The sequence below is a fragment of the Bos grunniens genome, chromosome 2, assembly GCF_055505025.1.
Source record: "Bos grunniens cultivar Pamir isolate PY7600 chromosome 2, Bosgru_T2T1.0, whole genome shotgun sequence".
Lineage (NCBI taxonomy): Eukaryota > Metazoa > Chordata > Mammalia > Artiodactyla > Bovidae > Bos > Bos grunniens.
Genome location: NC_141166.1, coordinates 89,091,404 through 89,116,217, shown reverse-complemented (window position 1 = coordinate 89,116,217; position 24,814 = coordinate 89,091,404). Strand labels below are relative to the sequence as shown.

The 24,814-nt window shown below is 36.8% G+C and overlaps 1 protein-coding gene across 23 annotated transcripts in view; it reads right to left on the bottom strand.

Annotated features, from left to right (window-relative positions):
- MBD5 (methyl-CpG binding domain protein 5) overlaps positions 1–24,814 on the bottom strand; it is a 488,069-nt gene that overhangs the window by 24,294 nt on the left and 438,961 nt on the right. For 15 of the 23 annotated variants that reach the window (XM_086352266.1, XM_086352333.1, XM_086352261.1 and 12 more), the window contains 4 exons: positions 20,489–22,624; positions 7,313–8,338; positions 5,417–5,625; positions 436–1,644 (listed from right to left, as the gene is read on the bottom strand). In XM_086352266.1, coding sequence (XP_086208392.1) covers positions 436–1,644; positions 5,417–5,625; positions 7,313–8,338; positions 20,489–22,624 — 4,580 coding nt within the window. The remainder of the gene's footprint in view (positions 1–435; positions 1,645–5,416; positions 5,626–7,312; positions 8,339–20,488; positions 22,625–24,814) is intronic. The other 8 variants (XM_086352398.1, XM_086352426.1, XM_086352407.1 and 5 more) reach the window with 2 other exon arrangements.

The window sequence follows — 24,814 nt, the reverse complement described above, 5'->3', positions numbered from 1 at the left end:
TGTGTATCACACATCAGCACATGGGAGAGTTCCAATCCCCTGGCGCTTTCTGTCACCTGGAAGGACCCCTGCCACATTGCTGGGTTCCAACAACCACCAGATTTTTCTCCCCCTATCATTGTTACTTGCCTTTGTTCTCTGTATGAATGAAGAACTAGGCACATGCAAGGAAGAAAGGCCAAGTTAACCAAATTCTGGAAATCTGGTTCCTGGGTCAGAGCCATGCTGAACCCTAGTGGGATCTACAAATGCTTTACAACTCACCACTTGACGATATGACATTTTGGTGACTACAACCATCCCCTCTTCATTTTATGCTCCAGAAGTTTGTGAGACCTCAATGAGTCATGAAGAATCCAAAGTGATGATAACAGAAAATAAGAACTGACATCTGAACAAAGGTTAGTATTTGACAATGGATAAAGATTGGTATACCTTCCCTTCCTCGGGGCTTTGTTGACAAGAACTGTGAACGTCGTCTTCTCTGACTAATTTTCCAGGCCAGGAAGTCAGTCCTTTGATTTGGCCCCAGACCAAGTCGCCAACGTTGAACGTCCTTGGCCTATAAGGGATCAATTCATTTGAAGAGGGGGAGTCTGGGTTCCTTAGGTCATCTTCACTACTAATGCTTTTAGCGTCTGAAGGGCTAGGTACACACCCGTTAATGTTTTTGGCATTAAAGTCTCCATTGTAATGGATGTAGTCTTTGACCAGAGAACTCTCCAAACTATTGGAGGAGCTCGGAGATTGCTCCTCTAGGACAAAGTCTTGCTTTGTGGTGCTCAGCAGCTCTCCAAAGCCCCGACTCTGCCGAGATCTGTTCCCGTTAATGTGTGCGCATCTTTCCACAGTGTTCTCTAGTCTCTCCTTAAAACTCATCATAGTTCTTTTGTAGTTATTATACCTGAAATTCTCCTCCAAAATCTTATCCCCTTGACAGTTTCTCGGTGGTAACAGTATTGGGTGCTGTTCCCCAGGCAGAAATGGCAGTGTAGAGACATTGTTGGGCCTTTCGTGACAAGGACTATTGTGGATGTGGCCTGGATGATCTAAAAACTCCTCACACTTCCACCTGTTTCGCTCCCCTCCAGGGCTTTGCTCCCCATCCCACTGTTTTTTAGATGTGTGGCAACCTGCTGACTTGAAATATTCAAAGCCATCTCCTTCGCTGGAGTTCTTCCCGTGGTCCAGACTGCTGGGCAACCGAGCCCCTCTCGCACTCCTCAGCCGCCCATCGTGATCCACACTGCCCATGTTTCGTCCGTGAATGACCGCACTGACAGCACTGGGGAGACTTAATGGGTCACCGATGGAAGCAGTGAAGGCACTCATGGCACTCAGAGCTGGAATGGGGCTGATCTGAGTTGTACTGTTGACAGCAGTGGTGATGACAACCTGCATCCCTTTGCTGGCTGCATCCACGACTGCTTTGTAAATAGCATCTACGGAAGCATCGCCTTGGCCCCCCATGATGAGGCCATCCTTCACCTGCTGACCTAGAGATGGGTCAATCCTCGACTGCAACTCACAAGAGGTGTCTTGGAAAGGTGGAAGTGTAGTGTTTGGATTTTCGGGAAGTGCTGTGAGCCCCGGCTGAGTGCTTATTCTTTTGTTTAGGAGAGCTGCATCTTCCTGCATTCTCACCTTAAAGAAATAGACAGGAAGTAGTGAGACAGAGAGAGAGAAAAAAAAATTTCAAGTCCTTAAAGAGAAAGATTGTAATTTTAAGATTTACCAGAAGACCAATGACTATAACAAGGAAGGCCATATAAAGACAGAATAAGACTCAAAAATGAAATCAGAAGTCACTCTGTATAGAAAGACATGTCTTGATTATACTTGGGTACTGTTTCTTTGATTGGAATCATATAACAGATTTAAAAAAAAATCATATTACTAAACATTCTGTGGAAAAATTACAGTTGAGGTGGTTGGACACAAAAGGTTTCCAGGCGATGATTCCATGTTTTTAGTGTCATTACAGGTTTTCAACTTGGAATTCAAAGAGAGAAACAAGTCTGTCACCAGCATTGCTCACATTAAAAAGGGAAACAGGTTTTAAAAATGATCTCTAACTCATTGATATTTCTACTGAATTAAGTGAAATAGAAAACAAAAACAAAAATATATATATATATACACCCCTTTCTTAACAATGAAACTATTTCTGTTGAGTTGTGCTCAGTCCTGTCTGCCTCTTTGTAACTCCACAGACTGTATCCTGCCAGGCTCCTCTGTCTATGGGATTTTCCAGGCAAGAATACTAGACTTGGTTACCACTTCCTACTCCAGAGGATCTTTCTGACCCAGGGATCGAACCCGTGACCCTTGCATTTCCAGCATTGACAGGAGGATTCTTTACCACTAGTACCACCTGGGAAGTCCCCAAACTACTTCTGAGATGACACTGAATTTTTGAAATCTTTAGGTAGGGTAGTAACACCAGCTCTTCACCCTTACTGGGTAACTGCCTGAGGGACATTCCCACGCTGCCAACAGTGACAACAGTGGCCTCGGAGATGATGCTTCATTGGGAAGAGGTGATGGGAGGAAATGGCCAGTGAAGAGTATCAATGCTCATCATAGGCATGATGAGTGCACTTTGAAAAAGTCCACAGGTTATTCTAGTTTCACCAACCCCAGCTAAGAATTGCTCTCCAGAACCTTGATACTTTGGATTTCCCGTCCCCCCACCCCCTGCTTCACTGACCCACGATCACTCACTTCCTGTCTTTACATCTTTTCCTGCTAAACCAGAACCTGGGATCCATCAGCAACATAACTACTTTCCTGCCATTCTCCCCTTATCTACACCTACCAGATAAAAATTCCAATCTTGGGTCAATTTAGCTCCCTGCCTTCTGTATCTGTATGCACAGTGAGGATGCTGAGTATCTATCCATAGGAACTTATGGCTTCCAATCTCAGCTGGGGGTTTGTATTCCCATCAATCCTATGATCCTCTGGTTAGGTATCACTCTTTGTCACAACTATTCAGATTTTATCCACTTCCTCAAGCCAGCTGCTATACTATTTCCCACATTACTCTTAGTATTTGACCCTACTTAACAGAGATAATCAAATTTATAGGTTAGGAGTTCTCATTATTCTTATACTTGGCTACTCCCTGCCTTCTGGCAGCACACAGTTCCCTGCACAGTGTCCCTGGTCCTGTCCCGCTTCCCAGTGTAAGAGGCGCTCCCTCTGCCCTCTGAGTAAGTCCTCTGTTTATGCTCTGGATACCAAGCCTTTCCTCAGGGATCTTGCCTTATCTGTTAACCCCTTCTCTTCTTTATGTTCAATCTCTTCTACTTTTTTCTTTGTCTCTTTTCTTTAGCATTCAACTATGTGCATGGCTTCCATATTTTATCAATAAAAGTTTGCATTCAATCTATGCCTACCTTGGGGCACTATTTTATTTCTGTTATGTTCTTTGTAGTTAGGTTTTAAAAAGTTTTAAAAAGAGTAATCCAAACTCTAATTTATTTTTCATTCTTCCATCCATTGCAATCTGGCTCCTGCTCCCACAACTCCGCAAAAACTGCATTCAAGCTACTGTTGTTCTAACTGCTAAATCTAATGGATTCCCTTCAGGCTTTACCTACTTATTTACTCATTGACATGGTTGAGAGCTTATTCTTCCCTTCTAAATTATTTTATTATATGAGTATTTTTTCATTGTCCAAAAGAGAAAAGCTTTCTTCATCACTTTCCCACCCAAATCTATACTTTTGTATCCCACTCTGATTCCGTTTCTTTCTCAAAATGATCAGTGTTCGAATACATCCTCATAGACTTGTTTTTAATACCTTAAGTGTGCAGCTGCACATCTAGTTTCCCTTCTTTCTTTCACACCTTCCTTTCCCCTTGCCTCATTTCTTTTTTTCATGTAAGTGGTATTATATTTTAGTACTGTTCTATAATACAACAGTGTTGGAGTTCTGTAATCTTGTGGATCTGTCTATATCAGATTATATAAACCTACCTAATCTTCGAATCTACTAGATAGATGAAAATAGCAAAACATACTCAATATTTAACTATTTTCCTACTGATGGTTGCTTAAGTGGTTTCTAATTTTTGACACCACAAATCAAATTGCAACAAAACATTCTAGATTGTGCCTTGATTTCTCCAAAATATCAAAGTTGAACTTGTGGGTCAAAGGACACACACGTATATAGACACACATATATGTGTGTGTATGTGTGTGTGTGTGTAAAATTGATAAACTATCAATCACCCTCTGAAAGGACTATGTCAGCATACAATCAGACCAACAATATATCTGAAAGAATCCAGTTCCCCACTCCTCTGTTAGCAAAGGATATAACTATCTGATGGACATAGTAATGTTGTAATTTGTATAATTCTGATTATTCATGTTTATTACTAATTATTATTTAATTTTCTGAAATGTCTGTTCATTTCTATTGCTCATTTTTCTAATTGATTCTTTTTTCTTCCTAATTTGTAGGAGCTTTTAAAATATTATGAATGGCAATTAGTTGCTATTATTATGCATGTATTAAGTTGGCCAAAAGTTTGTTTGGATGTGGCCAATGAACAAACTTTCTGGCCAACCCAGTAACTTCTGCCAGGTTGCCACCTGTCTTCAACTTTGTTTAGAATATCTTTAATCATACAGATTTAAAGTTTTATGTATTCAACTCTGTCACCTCTTTTCTTTTTGACTCCTTGGTTTTGTGCCTTGCTGAAAGAGCCTTTTCTACCCTAAGATTATTTAAAAATCTATATTTTCTTCATGTATTTATTTAATGTTCCTCTTTCCATCCAGCTCCTTAATCTATCAGGAATTTATTTGTTTTTAGAACTAAAAGAAGACCAAGTGGCTGAAGCCAGGGAGAGAGTGGTGTGAACTGGTGCTGGAGAGTGAGGCAGGGTAAACACGTTAAGGATGTGGATTTTAATCATGGGAGCAATGTTGTTGTTTAGCTGCTAAGTTGTATCCAACTCTTTTTGCGACCCCATGGAATATAGCCCACCAGGCTCCTCTGTCCATGGGATTTCCTGCAAGAATACAGAAGTGGCTTGCCATTTCTTTCTCCAGGGTATCTTGTTGACCCAGGAATGGAACCCCAGTCTCCTGCATTGGTAGGTGGATTCTTTACCACTGAGTCACCAGGGAAGCCCTGGGAGCAATGGGAAACCACAAGAGTTTAAGAGGGTAACATGATCAGTTTTTAATAACAACTTCTAAAGGACCACTGAGATGCTTCAGACAAAATAAAATGCTTCAAATAAAAACACTGAAACTTTAACAACATTACTGAGGAATAATAGTAAGTAGAGGTGAAAAGGTACATAATCACCTTCTTTTGTCTGTTTCTCCCAATTTAGCAAAACAAGTAGTAAACATTGTTTTCTACTAAAGTAACCCAGGAAAGGAGAGTACCTGGAAGTTCTGAAACAGACAAGCCATGGGGTTATTGTTAGCTGGGCAAGGAATTGTGGACTGTCCTTGAAATGCCTGGAGATTCTGGTACCCCTGAAGAAGTTGCTGCTGCTGCTGATTTGGAGGAAACATCTGACTGTTGTTTAACAGCGACTGTAGATGAGTCAGTTGATGGTTATTCAAAGTACTGTTTATTGAGGGCATGTCACCTATAGTATGAAAAATATAAAATATAAGTCAATGTGATTCTTTGGAGGTCCTATGCCTATCTTTCTTGAGGATTTCTAAAAAAAACTAAAAACTAGACTTACATGGTAACTCTTTTCTCTTTTTCTCCTCAAAGTCTTACTAAGTGGTAAGAAAGACTAATTTTCTTATTTATCTTTCATAATCATTATTTATCTTTCATATCATGGAGAGACTAGTTAGTTTTTGGTCTATCCATTAGCCAATCCTTATATATTGATCTTCAGTGTCATAGAATTCCTTGAAGCCATTTTTGTTAAAGCAACCACAATTAAAGGTTAAAATTAGCCCTAAATGCTTTAGCAATCATAAGATAGTTAAAATACGTGGGCCTGACCAGGCCTGTTTACAAAACTTAGTTCTCAAGCCATAATAATAACTACCACCAAATCAAATTAAATTTGGTTTAGAAATATGTATTAATATGTATTTTGTCTGTTTTAATATACATTTTGTTTTTACATAAAATATGTATTCGGTATTTTGGTTACCTAAAATTAAAATTGTAAATAAAGCTAGTAATACAGAAAAATTCACTGTCATAGTCATAAAGAATAAATGTTATATAATCAGATAGGATGCTGCTCCTGCTGCTGCTAAGTCGCTTCAGTTGTGTCCGACTCTGTGCGACCCAATGGACGGCAGCCCACCAGGCTTCAATAGTTAATACCAAAGTTATATTCGAACTTCAAAATTAACTTGTTTTGAAATTACATTGACCTTATTTTGAGGATAATGTCATAGAAATTGTCCTATGACTTGAAATCTGTAGCGCTTTTTAGGTTCTTTACTACACTAATTTGATTGCCAAATAGGAGTAATTAAACTATTTTATAAAGGTGCTTATGAAAACTAGAAACATATTATTTTTTTAGCTACTGAAGATGCCCTTGACAATATCATGTACATTTGCCTATGTTTCCAGACTTTATGGGCACCATCTCTATACTACAATTACCGGCATCAAACAGCTGAATATACTTGACAAGATTTTATAAATTTTTTGAGATAAGATAATCTACATAAAGGATTTTGTTTTTAAGCCACAAAGTTCTAAAGAATAATACTGTTTGAGAAAACCAAGCAGTAGCTATTTGTTTCCTTGAACTTGGGCAAGCATTAACTTTGAATGTTTTTATGTCTTGTTTCTTATTTTAAGCATTTAGTTTCTTATGGATAAGCATTTAGTTTCATTAATTTAGGGATCACCTGGAAAAGCACTTCCTCAAACTGTTTTCATCCACAGTGCAGCTGCTCATACTAACCCTGTGATGCCACATCAACTAAAATTCAAATAAATGTTATTTTTAAGGTGTACCTGTGCTTTAATTATTTGAAAAATAAGACACTACTTGGCTTAAGAGAATGATGAGTAGGTTAGGTTTAGGTGGCATCAGAATTAGGAGAGAAGGCAGATTAAAATGACATTTAGTATTTCTAGAATAGGGGAAAAGGAAAAAGTCATTTTCATGTTTGTATAACTATGGTTGTATGTGGGTGTTATTATATTTAGTTCTTCCTTAAGCAAGCTGTGACATAACAAAAACATTTTTAAAAATAGTGTGACAAAATGGAGGTTTTTTTTTAAAGGAGAAAATAGAATTAGAAAAACGTTTCTTTTGTAAAAATTTGTGAAAAAATTTAACTTACCAAGCAGACCTGTCCCCAGTAGAGGGTTAAGTAGCTGTGGCACCACAGAGTTACTGTTGAGTTTAGCTGGACCAGGTGTATTCCCAGCATTATTAGATATATTCAGCAATGTTTCTGCCATTGACACCACTGCTGTCCCACCAAGTGTTGAGACAGTCAGTGCTGCCACTGCTGATGATGTAGTGGTTGTGGTAGTGGTTGCCTGGGAAGAAGTTGCTATGGAAACCTCTGGATGATTAGCGGTGTTGGCCGATGCCGAGTTCAGGACACCTCCCAACAGCTGGGGATTCAAGGCCATTAATCCTGAGGCCCCAGTGACAGCTGGGAGGAAGAGGGGGTTAAAAGTAGTGTCACTGCCTGCAAAGCTTGGTAAAGGGTTCCCCAGGGGGTTGGTTAAAAGGGTCTCAGCTCGGCTGTTCTCTGACTGATTGCTTGGCAAATGGTCTGGTGGGGCTGTCATCTGTGTTAATGAGGGTAAGGGGGTATTTTGCTGTTGCAAAATATCTGAGATGGCCAGATTGAAAGATGGCAGGGGAAGCATGGCAGCTGCGTGGGCTTGGTTCTGAAGCAGGGCTGCTAAGAGTTGAAAGTGAACAGGCTGCAATACCTGCCCATCCATGTCACCGGAGAGAAAAGCTAAAGCAGCGTTTACATTCGGGTTGAGAAAACCTAAAGGGTGGAGGTTGATCTCAGACTTGCCTTCTCCTGCTGAAGGCTGGAAGATATTTAATAGATTCTGGTTTAGGAGATGCTGTTGATTCACTGGCAAAGAGATAGGTAGAGAACTGAGGAGGCTGGGGTTCAAGGGGTGTGGAAGATGGTTGTTTGAAGTGCTGTTGGATGGAAAATGAAGTGCGTGCTCCTGGCCAACAAAAGGAAAATCACTCCCAATGGGCAGCTGACTCTGCAGTGGGTTTCCAGCTGCGGTGGTGACTATGACGCCGTCTTGAAGAACAGATGTTGTCTTTGTGATGGCAGGGTGGTTGATGCCAGCTATGGCTATGGAGGAGGATGGTCCTGAACCGCCTGAAAGAAAGGGGAAAAAACCCATTTATTAATTACGGAGGTTAAGGAAGACTTCTCTATAAAAATACATTGAGATATATTTCGATGAATATATTACATGCCATCTTTATAGAGGCTAACCAGATTAATTGTAATTAGAGATGATCTGACACGTTAATGAAACAAGTTCAACTTCATACCTCTTAATTTACTTTGAATGTAAATATTCTGGAGAAGTTTAGCACTTTAAGAAATAGCTGTTCTGTCAAATATCTTGTTTTTCACAGCCGGACAAAGTGAAAATGGGGGAAGCTGTGTTGTAGTCCATTCATTTGGTTAGAAAAAAGTAACAAGGCTTCATTTTTCAAAATATATTTTTACATAAAAAAAAAAGTTTTTGGTCTTTATTTATATTACTAGTATTTTCTTTTAGGGGAAAAAAACAAATAGAATATGCATGAGAATATAAAACAGATAATAAAAAGTACCTATGTAGATATATTAATATTTTAGTGTATAGTTTTCTGGGCTTTTCCACCTGCATGTATGTATTACATATGTAGACACACACACACACACATATATGTTACATATATTTTTAACAAAAACAGAATCATATTGTTTTGTAACTTTTCTTTTATCAATACATTGTTACTATTCTTTCATGTTAACTATAGATCTATTTGACTAGTATCCATGTATGGATATACCATAATTTATTCAATCCACAGTTGTGGATATTTTGATAATTTACAATCTTTTACTATTTTAAACAACACTATGATAAACATTCTTATTTACTCATCTTTGCTAATATGCTCAATTGTTTTCTAAGGAAAAATTCTTAAAAGTAGAGTTCCAGGGACAAAAGGTTTACATATATTTTAAAGCTCTGGATACACATTGTCAGACTGCCCTCCAGTGTAGCTGATCAATATGCATTCCATTTATATTTCTATAAACAATGTCGGTAGTGCTCATTTTTCTCATCAACACTGTTTATCATTATTTTTAAATCTTTGTCATTCTAATAGCATAAAGATACTTTATACTCATGATTCCTTAACCAGTCTTCATCCAGTGGTATTCTTAATTGTGAAAATCTTATGTATGCTAAAGATGAAAATTCAAGGAATTTAATAATAAAATTAGAGTTGTGTATCATAATTGTTTTAGTTGTTACCAATCCAAGCTGCACAAAACAAACAAGCCAACAAACCAACCAATGTCTGGGTCCTAACCAAGATCAGCACAGAACTCATCTCTTGGGGTACAGCCTGGGCAGTAGTATTCTTTGAAATCACCCCTGGTGATCCAGATGTACAAGGTGGGTGTGGGGAGGGTGAGAATCACATTCTGTTGAAAAGGAACCTACAAGCATCTTTTGGAAAATGTCTTACCCTAAAGAAATGCATTGTTTTATAATAATATATACATTTAGCAAATATTAGTTATTATAAGCACATACATTTATTAAAGTATTAGACATGTATATGTTATAATGAACAATACAGTGTTACTGAAAATCTAAAATAATTCAAACATTTTACTGCTGTGCTATGCCATCACAACAAACTTTATATATGACTATGTTACCACTGAGGCCTTGTCCAAATACACAGAAATGTTTCCATAGTTGTAATAGAAGTACAAATACAATGATATATTTTTCTTATTTTCTCCTACCAGAATAACCCAAGGGTTTTTCCTTTTTGATATATAGACTCTATATGAATACTTTTAACCATGTAGCATGTAGACTGATCATATTTATTGAACTACCTGATAAAGTTTGGCATTCATATTTTGATTTTTTCATTATTATATATAACATGGGAATGGACATCTTCCTGTATATGAAAGTTTCCTACCTTTGAAATTTTCTAAGGAAATTCACTGGCATGATCGTTGTGAGCATCAAAGACAGGTAAGTGAAAGGCTTGCAACATGTAAAAGTATACAAATAAAAGGAGCTATCATTGTCATCATTATTGACATTAGTAGCTAAAGTTAGTTGTGATGATGTCGTAACAGTACGGAGTATAAAATCAGCATATCCAACACATATATTTCTATAGTATGACTTTGCAAGTCTTCTAGCTGCTGTGGTCTACTTTATTTATTTTTTTAAAGCTCTCACTGTTGCATTTAAAGGAGATAAGATGCTGAGGTAGGCATAGGGTATACAAATCTTTAAATATTAATTCAGATCAGTGATAAAAAACAGTAACACCTTAAACATTTCAGTGCTCCTTAAATCTTGCTGCCATTTCCATAAATAGGTATTTTGCTTTATTTGCATTTGGAAACCATTTTTTTGAACAAGCTAATAAAAACTCTTATTTACTAGTAATCACTATCTATGGCTTTTTCCCCTATCTGCTAAATAATAATGACATATTTAAATGTACAGATCATCATTTCTCTAATCACAGTCAAGAGTACATTTCTGAAATAGTCTAGTGTGTATACAAGGCTTTGTAGATGAAGGATTTCCTTATAGGTTATTACTCTTTTATCTTTATTTTGTGAAACAGAAACATCCATTTTGAGGATTTATGAAAGTAATCATTTGGGGACATTATTCTAAAAGTTCTCCATCTAAATATTCTTGAGGAATTACAATAAAGAAAATATGGTTATTCTGGGTATATTTTTGCATTGCAAACAAGAAGGTGGTGAGTATCACAAGCTTCTTAAGGGTAATACGTGGATCAAGGCATATTTTTTATTTTCCCTAGTTTTCAACACACCCAATTTAACAATCAAGTATACTCCGCTGAACAAAACGATAAAAATGATGATACAGACAAACAACAATAACACAACACCCTGCCTATTCTTTCAGGAAAGCAGAATTTAGACAATGTGATAAACACACAGTGATAAACACACAGATCTACCTGTCTGTCTCAAATAAACATTTATTGAGAGCTTATTATGAACCACGAAATTTTAAAGCTCTTTTCATAAAGTTAGTATAACTACAAGGCAATATGCTAGGAACTATAGCAGGTATATAACAAGGGGACAATCGTAAAACTGAAGGTGTTAGGAAAAACTAAGCAAGTGATAACCTTTGATCTGGGATTTGAGAGTGGAAAAGGAGACAATGGGCTTCTAAGTGGAAGCAAAATAATTTTAAAAATAGACAAGGAGGTAATAAAGTATATGGAGGGTAATAAGAGTCCTATGTATCCTCAAAACAAAGAAATATGACTGAAAATATTGTACGCTGATTTTCTACCCACTCCAGCCCTCCCAACCCTGGTTAAACCTGCTGCCGCCTTAGACAAGCAGTGAAGGTATTTAAAGTCATCTTTCTAAACCATTAAAGACAAGGATTACTTATTTCCCTCGTATTTCCAAGATCCAAGAGTCTCTAACACATGGTTGGCGTTCAAAAAATGTTGGTTGAATCAATCTATTAAGATTGTAAAACATGCATTCAACTTCTAGAAATCAGATCACTTGCTCTCTGTGTGTGGCAAGTGTGTATGTGGAGGAGAGAATACCACCCATTAGTAGAGAAAGTGAAAACTGACTTGTATCGTGTATTTTAACTCTTGTATTGTGAAAACTGACTCTTTATCTCCTGGTCCAGTGCCAGGAGATAAAGGCTGCTGAAAAGGAGATGGTTGGAAGATGTCAAGTTACTTTAGAAGACTCCCAGGTATGCTGGAGAGTTAAAATAATCTTACAGAGGAAGAGGTCCATCCCAAAGTACTCTGAATTCTTATAGTCACTCATTATTGTTGGGGTCACTGAAAGAGGATCCCATCAATTTTTATAGCTGGAAGGAAAACTGGAAATTGCTTATTTTTGAACCACTTAATCCTGAATAGGCATTCTCTGGTGAACTTACTACTTATCTCTGCATAAAAAACTATCATCTGTTGAAGCATATGGGGACAAATGTTTTCTCAAAGCTGATTTTTTTTGGTGGGAGCAGCTGTTTTGTGCTTAATCTAATGAAGGAGATAGTTTTGGGTTTTTTTTTTTTTTAAAAAGCAAACTATTCACTGAACATTTAGCAGTTAAATAACTAAAAGGCAGCTGGGAGCCTGGAACAAGTTAGCAAGCTGGAAAAGTCCTTTAATTGGAAAGAATTTTTATCTCACACCAGCCAGCGGCACCACAAACTGGCATAACTTCTTTTTCTCATTGATTGCTGTTACTTTTAAAGAAGTAAGAAATTAAGACTGGAAAGCTACCCAAACAAACATCCCTGGTGTGAGATCATATTCCTAGACACCCAATCAGAGATTGAGATAATCCAGTACAATTAGGAAACAACAGTGGGAGTTCTTCCTGTGGGGCAGATTTTCAGATGTAAACTGTACTCTTCACACACACATATAATTTATAATGTATGTGTGTCTGTGTATGAGTGTATATACAGAAATAGCATCAGTAATTTCTTTTTAGGATTTTTTAAAGGATATTTTTCCTGTTACTAAATTTCATTCTTGAGATGTTTCATCTCATTTTTAAAAAATTGCTTTTCAAAAAAAAAGTACCGTCTACCTCTTTAGATTTTTTTTCTCATCACTAATACTCTGAGAAAAGCCGTTGTTCATATTAGGCTAAACTCTTTCATAGTTGGCCCTTAAGTATTAATACTGTTGCACATTTCTTTGTATGTGCACAGGGAGGGCATAAGGCTCATTCCAATTGACCAACAAGTGTTTTAAAAATATCATTATAATGGGAATTTGCTGTATGACTCAGGGAACTCCAACTGGGTCTCTGTGACAACCTAGAGGGGTGGGAAGGGGTGGGAGGTGGGAGGGAGGTTCAAGAGGGATGGGACCTATGTACCTATGGCTGACTCATGTTGATGTATGGCAGAAACCAACACAATATCATAAAGCAATTATCTTTCAATTAAAAATAATTTAAAAATGCCATAACACCAGTTCGGCCTACAGTCCCAATTTTGGTAAATATAACTTCATGCTATAAAACTTTTTCTAAATTGATAAGCCCAAATACTGATTTTTTAGCCACAAAATTCAAGAACCTAAGAAATAAATCATATAGAAGGTACTCCTTCACTATCTGACCTTTATCATTTGCTTTGGCAAGTGTATTTCAATTGCAAACAGGATCAATGATAATCCTTAAAAATGAATGCTTCTAGAGACAGAAGAAAATATCATGCCCTGGTGAGTCTAGTAAATATACTTTTCAATCCCATGAAAAGAGAAAAAAATTCTATTTAAAGGATTGATTTAAAAAATTGAAAGATAACTTTTATGAGCAGTCTAGATCTTCCAACATTAGTTTCCCAAGCCTTAGTAATGACATGGTAACATGTATTTACAAAGATATACCAGTCTCTGTCTTGTACCTTGGATGTTGATATAAACACCCAGCATTCCTTTACCAGAAGTAGACAGGAAGCCCTAGGAACTAGTGTCTATTTGTTCTTCACCGAAAACCAAAACAACTTAGGAGTAAGAGTGGGGAGGAACTGGTGGCAGTATCTGAGAAAATACTCTCTGCAGTCAATAGGGCCAACCTCTTAGGGAAGAGGCAAGACCAGTGGAAGGAAGGAATGTAGCCTGTACCTTGGAGTATGAGGTCAGAGTGATGATGACTGGATCAAGGAGGCCATTCTTATGGGGTCAGACAAAATTGTGTGTTTTATTACTGATCATTTCTGGTTCCTCTATTAACACATAGGATTACTCTAAAAGCTGTTGAAATGAAAAAAAAAAAAGCTTGAGATTTTTCAGTTTCTCAAGTAACAATGGTTTTTGTTTTACAAATGCTTTTTATCACATTTTTCTTAATAGTTATTGTAAGGAAACAAATGCTGAGAGAAGAGGTTAATTCTCTTGGTTGGTAGGATTTCTGTCCCCTCTGTATGCTAGAATAACAGTTAATATGCTCCAACTGTCAATATTCGAACTGGGAGTTCACCCCATTTTGTTTAATGAGCAGAGCAAGTAGTTTCTAGGTTATTAACAGTTAACTTTGTGTCCTTCCACTGTATACTATTTTATCTTCAGTGCTAAACAGTGCTGAGCACATACTAGATGCTCGATACGGACTTAACTACCTCATGAATATTTTAAGACAATGTTTAGAGCTATTTAAAGGCTGTAAAATCAATTTCATATACCCTCAATCAGTATATTTTGATAAATGAAATAGTAAAGAAAAAAAAGTACAATGCATAGCCATGATATTATTTTGTGGAAACTGATTCTGTTAACTTATACATGTGAATGCTGGGGCATGCTCTGTTAGTGGGTGATGAAATAATTTCAGTGGATCATGACTGTCATAAAAATACGAGATAGGATAAGATACGATGAGACAGAATGGCAGAGTGCATCACATGGAGGGTTTTTTCAGGGAATTTTTGTTGTACATTAAAAACTTCTCTTTGGTGAAATGGAATCCAAGTTAATTCTTGTTAGAAAGAAATTAGATGTAAAAAAAAAAGTTTGAAAAACACTGCTTTAGGATCAGGCCTCTCAGTTGCTCAGCTCTGTGGGGATGATCTATGGAGCTGTGTTTCAGGAGGCATACTTATCAGACTCTAGTGCGGCAGGTATCCCTGTGGAGTTATGCAGTCCAGGAGCCCTGCTCTAGGGCATCTGTGATAAATACTACTCTCTCCTATACCTGTACCCATGGGTCTTGGAGAGAGATTCTGAATTTCCCTGGATTAGCTCCTACCCCTGGAGTATCTTGGCAACTCCTGCAGACTTCTGTCTAGTTCCATTCTAAATCTGTAAAATGGTGAGTTGTTACTTTGACTTTGCCAGAAGTATAATTCTTAGAAAATAACTTTTACTCTACTCTTTCCTTTGTTAGCATTAATGTTGTGTGATAGAAGTTCCTAGAAGGTAGAAGTTTATGATTTGATTTAGTACTACATGCACATGGAAATGAAATGTTTTGATGACACTGTAGGAAATATGTTTCAGCATTTTTTTTAATGAGTCAGATCTTGGTAGAGTTAACTTTACTGCCTAGAATTTGGGTACTTTTAAAGGCTACTTCAATATTTTTAGACCACTTGATTTTAGTAAATAAAGCTTAGGCATCTCCTTGAGATCTTAAGGATTTATAGTGGTTTTATAAGTGAGCTTAGTGTATTGCAATAGAATAGAATTCTCCCAATTTGCACACTGGGACAATTTATTTCTTGAAAGGTACAAAATAGACCATTGAATCAGCAAACATATCACACCACTATGAGTTCTCACTTTTGATTACATAGACTCAATGTCTAAAATCAAACATATTTTAATTCCTTTTTTTGTACACGAGGAAACATTAAACCTGGATTATGTAAACAAAGCAAGTGGTGTAACCCTGATATTAGGAAACCTTCTTAAACAGCAAGACATTGTCTGTTGTAAAAATATCTTACAGCAAAGAAGAAATGGCTCATTTTGCAAAAATTTATCTAAAAGAATAGACATAGATTTTTATCACATAATCAAGAATTTAATATAGTTTTGGTATTTGATTAAAAAACAAGAGCAAAGGGCAACTTTCAACCTAGAAGTCTGTGCATCAATCAGATGAGGAATCTAGGCATTTAAAAACTTGGGTGGAAATACTTTCAATAGCAACTATTGTTAATTCAGTCACAGCCTTAAAGCAATCTTTGCCTTTTTTCACTGTATGTCTACATTAGACAAGAGGCTTACTTCCCTTCAAACGTCCCATATCCTGAGAGAGCTAACATGTACAATAATCCATCCTGGAGTATTTTTATCCCATAACCTTTTTGCAACTATAACCTCAAATGAAGGGAATGACAGTTTCCCTTTCTTTACTAGGATATTCTAAGAATAAATAAATACAGAGAACAAAAAGCCAAGCTTATATATGAAGTATCCTTTTGTGGTCTCTAAGTTTCTTATACCTACCAGTTCAGAGGCTGCACTGAGTTTCAATCAAATGTATTTTGTGCTGAAAAAACACTTTCTTTTCCAGAGTTAAAAAATATATATATAAATATTCATGAGCATATATTTATTCACAGGTTTATTTATATTCTTGTTAGTCGATGTATATCTTTAAGAGTTAAGGCAAAGAAATGATTGAATTATTTACTCTTTTGGTACAAACTCATACTCTGCCCCTTCACAGGACTTTATTTTCATGTGTTTAGAAGAGCTGATTAAATGTTTATTACCAAAAAGTGAGAATATAAAAGGCATTTTAAAGTGAAAAAGTTGTATTTAATGACTTTATCATTTGGAGGAAGGCAAGCTTCAGTTATTAAGTTGGTTAGAACAGTCTAAATCTTTTTGCTTCTTTGAAAACTGTGAAAACCCACAGGGCCATGAAAGGCTGGGTCCTCTGCAAAGGCCCCAGTTACTGGCATGCGTGTTTTTGTTCTGTGGTAAACAGGTGGGCAGCGGTCAGAGGCCTGAGGAGGCATGGCCCCGATGAAATCTGCCGGTCAGGGCACTTGATTTTGAATTCTTCCCTAAACCAAACAACAGGACACATGCTGGAACCACTTAAATGTTGAAATTCAACTAACTTCATAAACTGAAAATTGCTTTAAATATATATACGACTGATGGATTTCATAACATACCTGCATTCAGCAGTTTGAATGTTTGGACTGAGACTGAGGAATTGATTGGGTTTGGTTGCCAGATCCACCAGAACTTTGTTTTACAACTTGAGGAATGTTACCAAGTATCCTACTGGTCGTTTTCTAAATCTGTTACATGGAAATATTAAACTTCACTTGTAATTTCATAGCCAAAATGTTAATAGAAACCTGTAAACTTTGCAATGCAAAGTGTTAAGAGAGCTTTAGTGGAAAGGCAATTTCAAAATGCCGAACAGAATTAATAAAACCTGATTTCTAAGCATTTCGTATTTATCTGATTTTTTTTTTTTTTTACTATCTTTGCCTTCAATTCTCATATATGAGTTATAATACATTTTAAATATGGACTGGTATTCACATATAGGCCTAGAACATGAATATTTGGGTTGTTTATAATAAAAACCTCTCTATAAAAGAAGTTCTTGAAAATAAACAACCTATCAAGTTAAATGTTTTCAGAGTGACTTCTGGTCTTCAATGAAGTCTTAATGCAACATTTTTGAGCTGCTGCTTAGGAGAGTGGAAAAAAGGCACTGGGGTGAGCAGGAGGTATTTGAGTTCTGTTCAGGCTCCACGACCACAAGGAAGACTTGGGCCCTGTCACCTGTAGGTGTCTCTCACTCTCACTCTGCTATCAAAACTGGAGTGACGGGGCTGGCATGGGCACAGCTGTCTCCTACAAAGGCCTACTGACACATCACCCACTAGGAAACCCATTCTTATCTGAGTGAGGCAATACAAAATCATTTACATAAAGGTTAGCAAATGTAATTCACAAATGAGGGGGTAGTTCTTTTGATATTGTGGACATTTTATCTGCATTGACACAAACATCCTAGTTATTGTATACTAGTATATCAGAGTCCAGAGAGAGAAGGCAAAATAAGTGACTTTGGTCTAAAAGTGCATCAAAAGTTTACAAACATGGTTTCTAACATGCGTTGATGTGCTTCAATTCACTGTCTTTTGGATATTTTTAAAGATTTGAAAGGGAAAACAGTATTTTTGACAACTAGATGCTTCCAGTGAAGAACTTATGCAGCTGGGAAGAAAACAGATTTTAGGATCAGATGAACCTGAATTCAAATCCTTATTCAATTATGTATGACTTTGGATACTCAAGTTCTCTGAGGCTCAATTTACCCATCTGTAAAATGAGAACAAGAACACCTTATACTTTGGAAGACTGCACAAATTAGAAATAATACAGGTAAGTAACCTAGTACATCATAGGTACTCAAGGATAACTAAAAGCAACATTTTAAGAATAAAGTGTGTTTTCTTCTAATGTCTTCCTAGTATGCTAGGAATACTTAGCAAATCTTGATGGGAGAGTTATGTCTGTCATCAGCTGTCTCACTGTAAATGCCCACCTCTGGTGTTTATTTGATGTTTGCTAAGCAATTATCACGACAGTACCTTCAGCTGACACAGTTCACTGTGTATCTAAAAAGAATGATATTAGAGACCTCGTCAATAAATCAGCTCATCAAAAGAGCTACATTAGTAAATCTACCCATTTTTATTACCAGCTGCACATCAGATCTATACATTAATTAGTATTTAATTTTATTAAGTTTAATACTTAAAAAAATTCTAACTGACCTAGATTTTTATCAAGCATATGTTTTCTGTTATCTGACACATGATTGGTCACATCCACATCATTATTAGACATTTATTCTCATCCCTTTTGACTATTTATATGCTAACACTTTCCTTATATTAATAAATTTTCAACATACGTGTTTCAACAAACCCAGCACTGGCAATCCAGATCTGATGTTTTACAGAGAGGCATGGAACAAGAAAATACATGTCTAAGACTATATAAAATAAGTCTAAACTTGACAATCAGAAGAAACAAGAACATAAATAAATGTCGGTCTTTTCCATTATAGATAAATTAAAATACATCATTAATAAAATACGTACACTTTGCAATATGAACTTAGACCTGAAACAAAGTAAGTTGAGGTAAGGGGTATCAAAATTTAAAAATATAATACAATGAGACAAACAATGTCTCATCCAAATGATTGAAGGTATGCTTAATAAATATAGTGTATTTTTAAATAGTTACTGACTTTATGTAACTTTAATCTGCTAAATGCATAAGATTAAATTTTCATTTATTTGAGATTATCTAAAAAGAAATACGAGTCACTGAGAAGCTGGAAGCCCCTTTGGAATAAGTATCCTGTTAAACACATAAAAAATAGCTTCATGAGTTTTCTTAGACTATCAAGAAGGCACTAATCATTTCAATTATCTTTTTCACCTTATATTCTTTTTAACACAAGAGGTCAATGAACAGTTCTTCATTAAATACTGACATCAAACATAACACATAACAGAAGTTGTAGAGAATGGCAGGTATAAGTAGTGACACCAGGAAGGAAAACACTTGATTTTACTATCAACAACAAAGACATGTAGGTCATAATGCCTTTCTAGCATGGTGGTCTACCAGTCTATATATAACCACACAATAGCTTACTATTAAAAGCCTCAGCAGTTTTCTCACTTCCAGTAGCAATCTGGTTTTAAAAGCCCACTGTTTTCATATCTGAGTAATACTGTCTCTATATTCATTTTTTATTTCCACCTTGTCATTTCCCACCAATCTCTCAAATCATTATTGTTGGATTCTGGGTATTTCTAATATTCTTATGGTCAAATTTTCAGATGTTTCCATGAATTTATCTCTACAGTGCTTCTTTAAATTTTTTTTATAGCAATTTCTGAGGACTCTACTGAACAAAATACAGTTCTTTCTACTGTGTCTACTTTCAAATAAATCTGTCTCCATTAATAGCAGATAATGAGATACAATAATGTCAATGGTAAAAATAATGGTTTAGTTCTATAAGAAAACTGTAAAATAATTTCAAGATCAAAAATTCTGGAAATCAGGTTTTCAAGCCTTTTTTATTAGAAAACTTAAATTATTACCTTTTTAAAAAAGGAAGTAGCCAATATCCATTTTTGAATTTTTTCAAACAAATAGTAATAAGGGATAGCAAACTAGGATAAGAAAACACATTAGAAGACAGCTTTCTACTTCATACAACTTCTAGTTAACTCTTCCTATTCATTCACCTATTTCTGGTCAGCAGCAAGAAGAAAAAAATATCCATTTATTTTTGCCTCTTTTTTGGATCTTCCAAGGTGAGCTTCATTTACCTGAATACAAACACAAGCTAGGGGAAACGGCTTTTATATTGGCATTGACCAAGTACATGTCTCATGAACCAGGAAATCCTGCCTTCTATGGTTTCTTTCGTAGTTTAGAGTCCAATGGTTATTGAACCAACTGAAAGTTGAACGAAATTCAAAACAACAGATTGACAACAAATAACGGAAACACATGGAATCCTCTTGGTTGTTATTTTTTCTAAGAGACAAATCCCTAGCATTCTGTAAAGAAAATTATAAATACTAAAGAAATGATGAGAATTTCACATCGGGGAAAGGATCATTTCTTATCATAATAAATATTTTGGTACAAATTTTAAAAAAACGTATAAAAGTTTAGTACCTTTGGGTACTTTTTTCTAATAAAACCATACCTGCTTCAGAACTTGTTTGATTATAGCTGCTAACAATGCTGTTTGGTATCACTGGAGTGGAGGACGTTGAAATTCTTGACTGAGGTGGATTGGGATGTAATGAATTTCCTAAAGCCATGCCCGACTGACTGAGCATCCCACAGTTCCCGCTAGCCTGAATCTGATTTATTAAACCTGTAAGATGGTGGTTTGGGACTGGACTATTACTGTGAACAAAGTTAGTGTTTGCATTGTGGCAGTGCACGGCTTCCCCTCTTAAAGGTATGCTCTGTGTCAGTGAATTCTGAAGAACACTGGAGTTCATACTGGGATCTGTAAAATGCAGCTGGTTAGCAGAGCAAGGCAAAGCAGTATTTGAGCCCCCACAACCCGGGGTACTATTGCTACTCAAGTGAGAGCTTTGACAACTCATAGACTGTAGTAACTGAGACATTGAACTGATGGGAAACGACCCCTGACCCTGCTTCCTTAGCAAGTCGGGTCCAGGTTTAGGAACTGCAGAACTATCCATTTGAGACTGTCTGAGCAAACTCAACACTGTGGTAGGTGGCTGTTTTCTTTTCCGCAATGAGTCTTTTTGCTGAGACATCAGCTTATCTCTTAGTGCTGCTCGACCACTTTGCCCTTCACCTGACGGGAGAAGCATGTTGGCAGTAGGAGGGAACATGGTGTTTAAAGTGCTATGTCCTTCAGTGTTGCCACTGCCAGCAACAGCTCCAGAATTGCTACTGCTGCTACTGTTGTTACCAGCAAGTTTGTTTTGATTTGCTAGCTGTGCTTTGGCTGCTGCTGAGAGTAAACTACTTGCTGGAAAGGAGGCAGCATTGTGCTGGTTCAAGATCTGATTTAAAGGCATTCCCAGCAAACCAGGCTGACTCTTTACAGAACCACTTCCGGCAGATGCAGTAGGAAAAGCTGCACTGCTTGGGGGATTTAGTACATTACTCATTCCAGCAATTAATGGGTTAGGGATATCCTTGTACTGATGATGTCCATCGGACTTGGTAGAAGGGCTTGATGGCATTGATGGCCTTGGGGACCCTATTGTTGACCTTGGTGACCTGGGTGGAACCTTAATACCACTGCAATTGGCCTGGGGTCCTAGAGGTGGCATCATGAAATTTCCGTGATCTGATGATGTGGAAGATGAGCGTGATCTTTGGGGCGATGCCTCAATCCTTCCAATTCCAGTCCCCATCATGTGCACTGGGGATGTCACTGGAGAAGGGGACAGGGAGGTTGAAGCTGAATGCTGAACTCTTTGTACATGACTCCCATGATTCATATGACCAGGTTTTACGGTTGGCAAAGGGAGATTACTTGGCAAAGGAACAACAGCAGGAGGCATGCTTACATTCATCACAGGTACCTGAGAGTGGACATTTGAATGGAAACTAGTTGGATTAATGATAACAGGGTTCTGATTCACCGGTTTACTAGGAATAGGGTCAAGAATGCCAAGTGGATCTTTCTCAGATGTTAATGGCTTTTTCTGAAGAGCACAAGAAGGTGGAGGAGGGGGAGGTGGGCCTTGGGGTGGTTTGTGGTGGAACATTGCTCGTGGTATTTCCATATTAGTTGAAAAATTACACATTGGTTTTTTCATTACTGGACTCTTTGTAGTCAAGGTTGGGGAAAGAGGTATATTAGTCCTTCCAGCCATTGCACAGGATGACTGTACAGGAGAACCATGTAGCATTACTGAAGGTGGAGAAAGAGGAGTCCTATTCAGGTGAATAGGACTAGAATTGGGAGCTCCGTGAAAACCAGGATTATTTCTTGTGAAGACATCAGGGCTTCCGAGTGGGTCAGTCCTTGGCGAGATCGAGCCGTCTCCATATATCTGGGAACCTGACGACGCGGGGCTGGGCAGGCCTCCATGGCTGCCACGGAATGGAGACTTCTGTCCATGCTCATTGCTGCCCAATCTCTGCCGGGGGTAGACAGTGTGGGGTTCCTGTTGCTGGCTTCCAGGCAGTTCTTGTACATATAGTCTTCCCATGGTGTTTGATGATCCAATCATTAACTTGAAAGGATTCTTACATTCAGGCATTACAGAATTTGTAATTCCTTCATGTGACTTATTTCTTACAGATCTTGGAGTTGCTGCCCGTGAAGGTACTACTGGAGTTGCATCTGATGTGAAAGAGAGAGAGAAAAAAAATCTGTTAGTAGTCTCAATCCTTTTGTGTGAAAATGGAGGAAGGGAAGGAAAGGAGAAAATGAGAAAGGAAGGGCAACTGGAAAAAGAAATTTGCAAATAGAAACTGTGACTCTGCAATAAAAAAAAAAGGTTTGTATTCTACAATAAATTTTGTCTGAAAAAAATGCACATTATTCTTCCTTAGTTGACCAAAGGTTCTCAATAACTGCTCATTATGCTTGTTTACCTCCTATCTGTTGAGAAAGGATGGGGCTCTGAATCTGTACATACAGACATTAGTCATTCTAATAATGTTTATCATAAGTAAAATCAAGATTGACAGCCCAGATGGAAATGATAATGTTATTATCATTTGGATTTGAATTTTTTAAAGAATACAGTTACAAGAGAAAATTGTAATCTGTCTGGCATACTATTTTTTGGATGATTTAAATGAACTGCCATTTTCACCAGAAAATTTTTTACCTTATAAATGTTTCTATAAACCTCCACAAGACAGCTACAAAAACTCTTTCTTATCCCAACATTTTCACTGTGACAGTAAAAGAGTCTTAATTTTTGTGAATTAAGTAAACAGGATTCTCAATCTTTTATAAAGGGAGTGGTAACAACAGTAAATACAGTGAAGTTAAACAATCATGCTAACTTCACATCAAGTTGGTAATACTGCAACACTTCAATTACTTTACCCTTAATCAGTCATTGCTGTAAAAACAGCCTTCATCAACCAACTTTGGTAGAAGATTGCAATTCTTTTATTAGGATAGAACTCTTATGCAAAATTTAGTCAGAGTGCGACCATCTTCAGTATTGGGTTCCAACTGAGTATTCTCTTTTTAGAGTGCATTGCTCCCTTGCTGGTTTTTTGGAATCCCTTCAGTTCTTTCGGAGATCAGACAGAATACAGGCAACAAAAGCAGGCTGGTTCATCACACAGATTTTTCATTCAATCATGTCAGAATTCTAGTTTTAAGTTTTTTTAGTCCCTAAAGATGTTTAACTATTTTATAAAGTTGTGACTTCTAAAACAGGGGTGGCAAATAAAATTAGCTTTATATGCCAATTCTCATCAACTGGTGGTGGCTGCTTACAGAACTGTGCTGAAAAGGATGCTGAGCTCTAGCTGGGCTGCATGAGAAAATGCCAATGATTCTTATTAAGGGCACAGGACATGGGAGTGGTACTGTTTGCATTATATACTGGCCATCCCAATTCTGAGACCTACAGCATATCAGCAAGTATACTCTCAGATTCATTTGCAATCAGAGGTATATTTACTTGAATGGATAATTACACATTTTAGATAAATATACTTCTACCTGCTGGGTACTATGCAGGTTGAATCATAATGTAACAATTTCTGAGACAGTAGTTTTCAACCTGGATAAACAGAAGTCTTGATAGGTTACAATTAAGAAGTAAAAGAATAGAGTGAACATATATATTTTTCTTGGGAGGTGTGGACTTTTTGTTTCTGGCATGGTAGAGATTCTTTGATAGAGTGATTTCTGGACAATATGTGAAAATTAAGAGAAAAAATCATATAAGAGAATTGCAGTAGATAAATTCAACTGAAATCATTTTTTTTGTTAAATAAAGTTTTAAAGTTCGTAATCAAGGCAATAACACATGAAAATGTTTGGGGCTTACATGGCATTCAGTGCGAACAGAGTTGTCTCTATTAATATCACTAACATCATTACAGGACTGACTGTCCTCTTCAGTAATAAAACCACCAAATTGTGTCTTTTCTTGTTTATTTATATAGCCATCTATAGTTCAATGATAAGAAATATAGACATTGGCATTTTTATGTTCAACAGAATTTAGAAAGGAGCTGATGTTTAGAAAGGATTTCTTCCCTACTGGGGAAAAATAGTTACCATTTAAAAAATAACAGGGATACTAAATAAGTAAAAGCCATGCTGCTGTTATGTGGCAGTAAGGAATTAAAGTATTACAAGAGTTGGGAAATGTAAATGTTGGGCACTCAACGAGTGCTTTCCTGTATATCAAATAGACTTTTTAAAAGAGATAAGTTACATGTTTTACGCACGTAAAACAAAGAGAGGTGAAAACTACTGAGCCTTCTTAATCCTTAAGTATTTAAATCCTAACCTTTTAATATAGTTTAAAATTTAAAAATTGAAATAAATGCTATG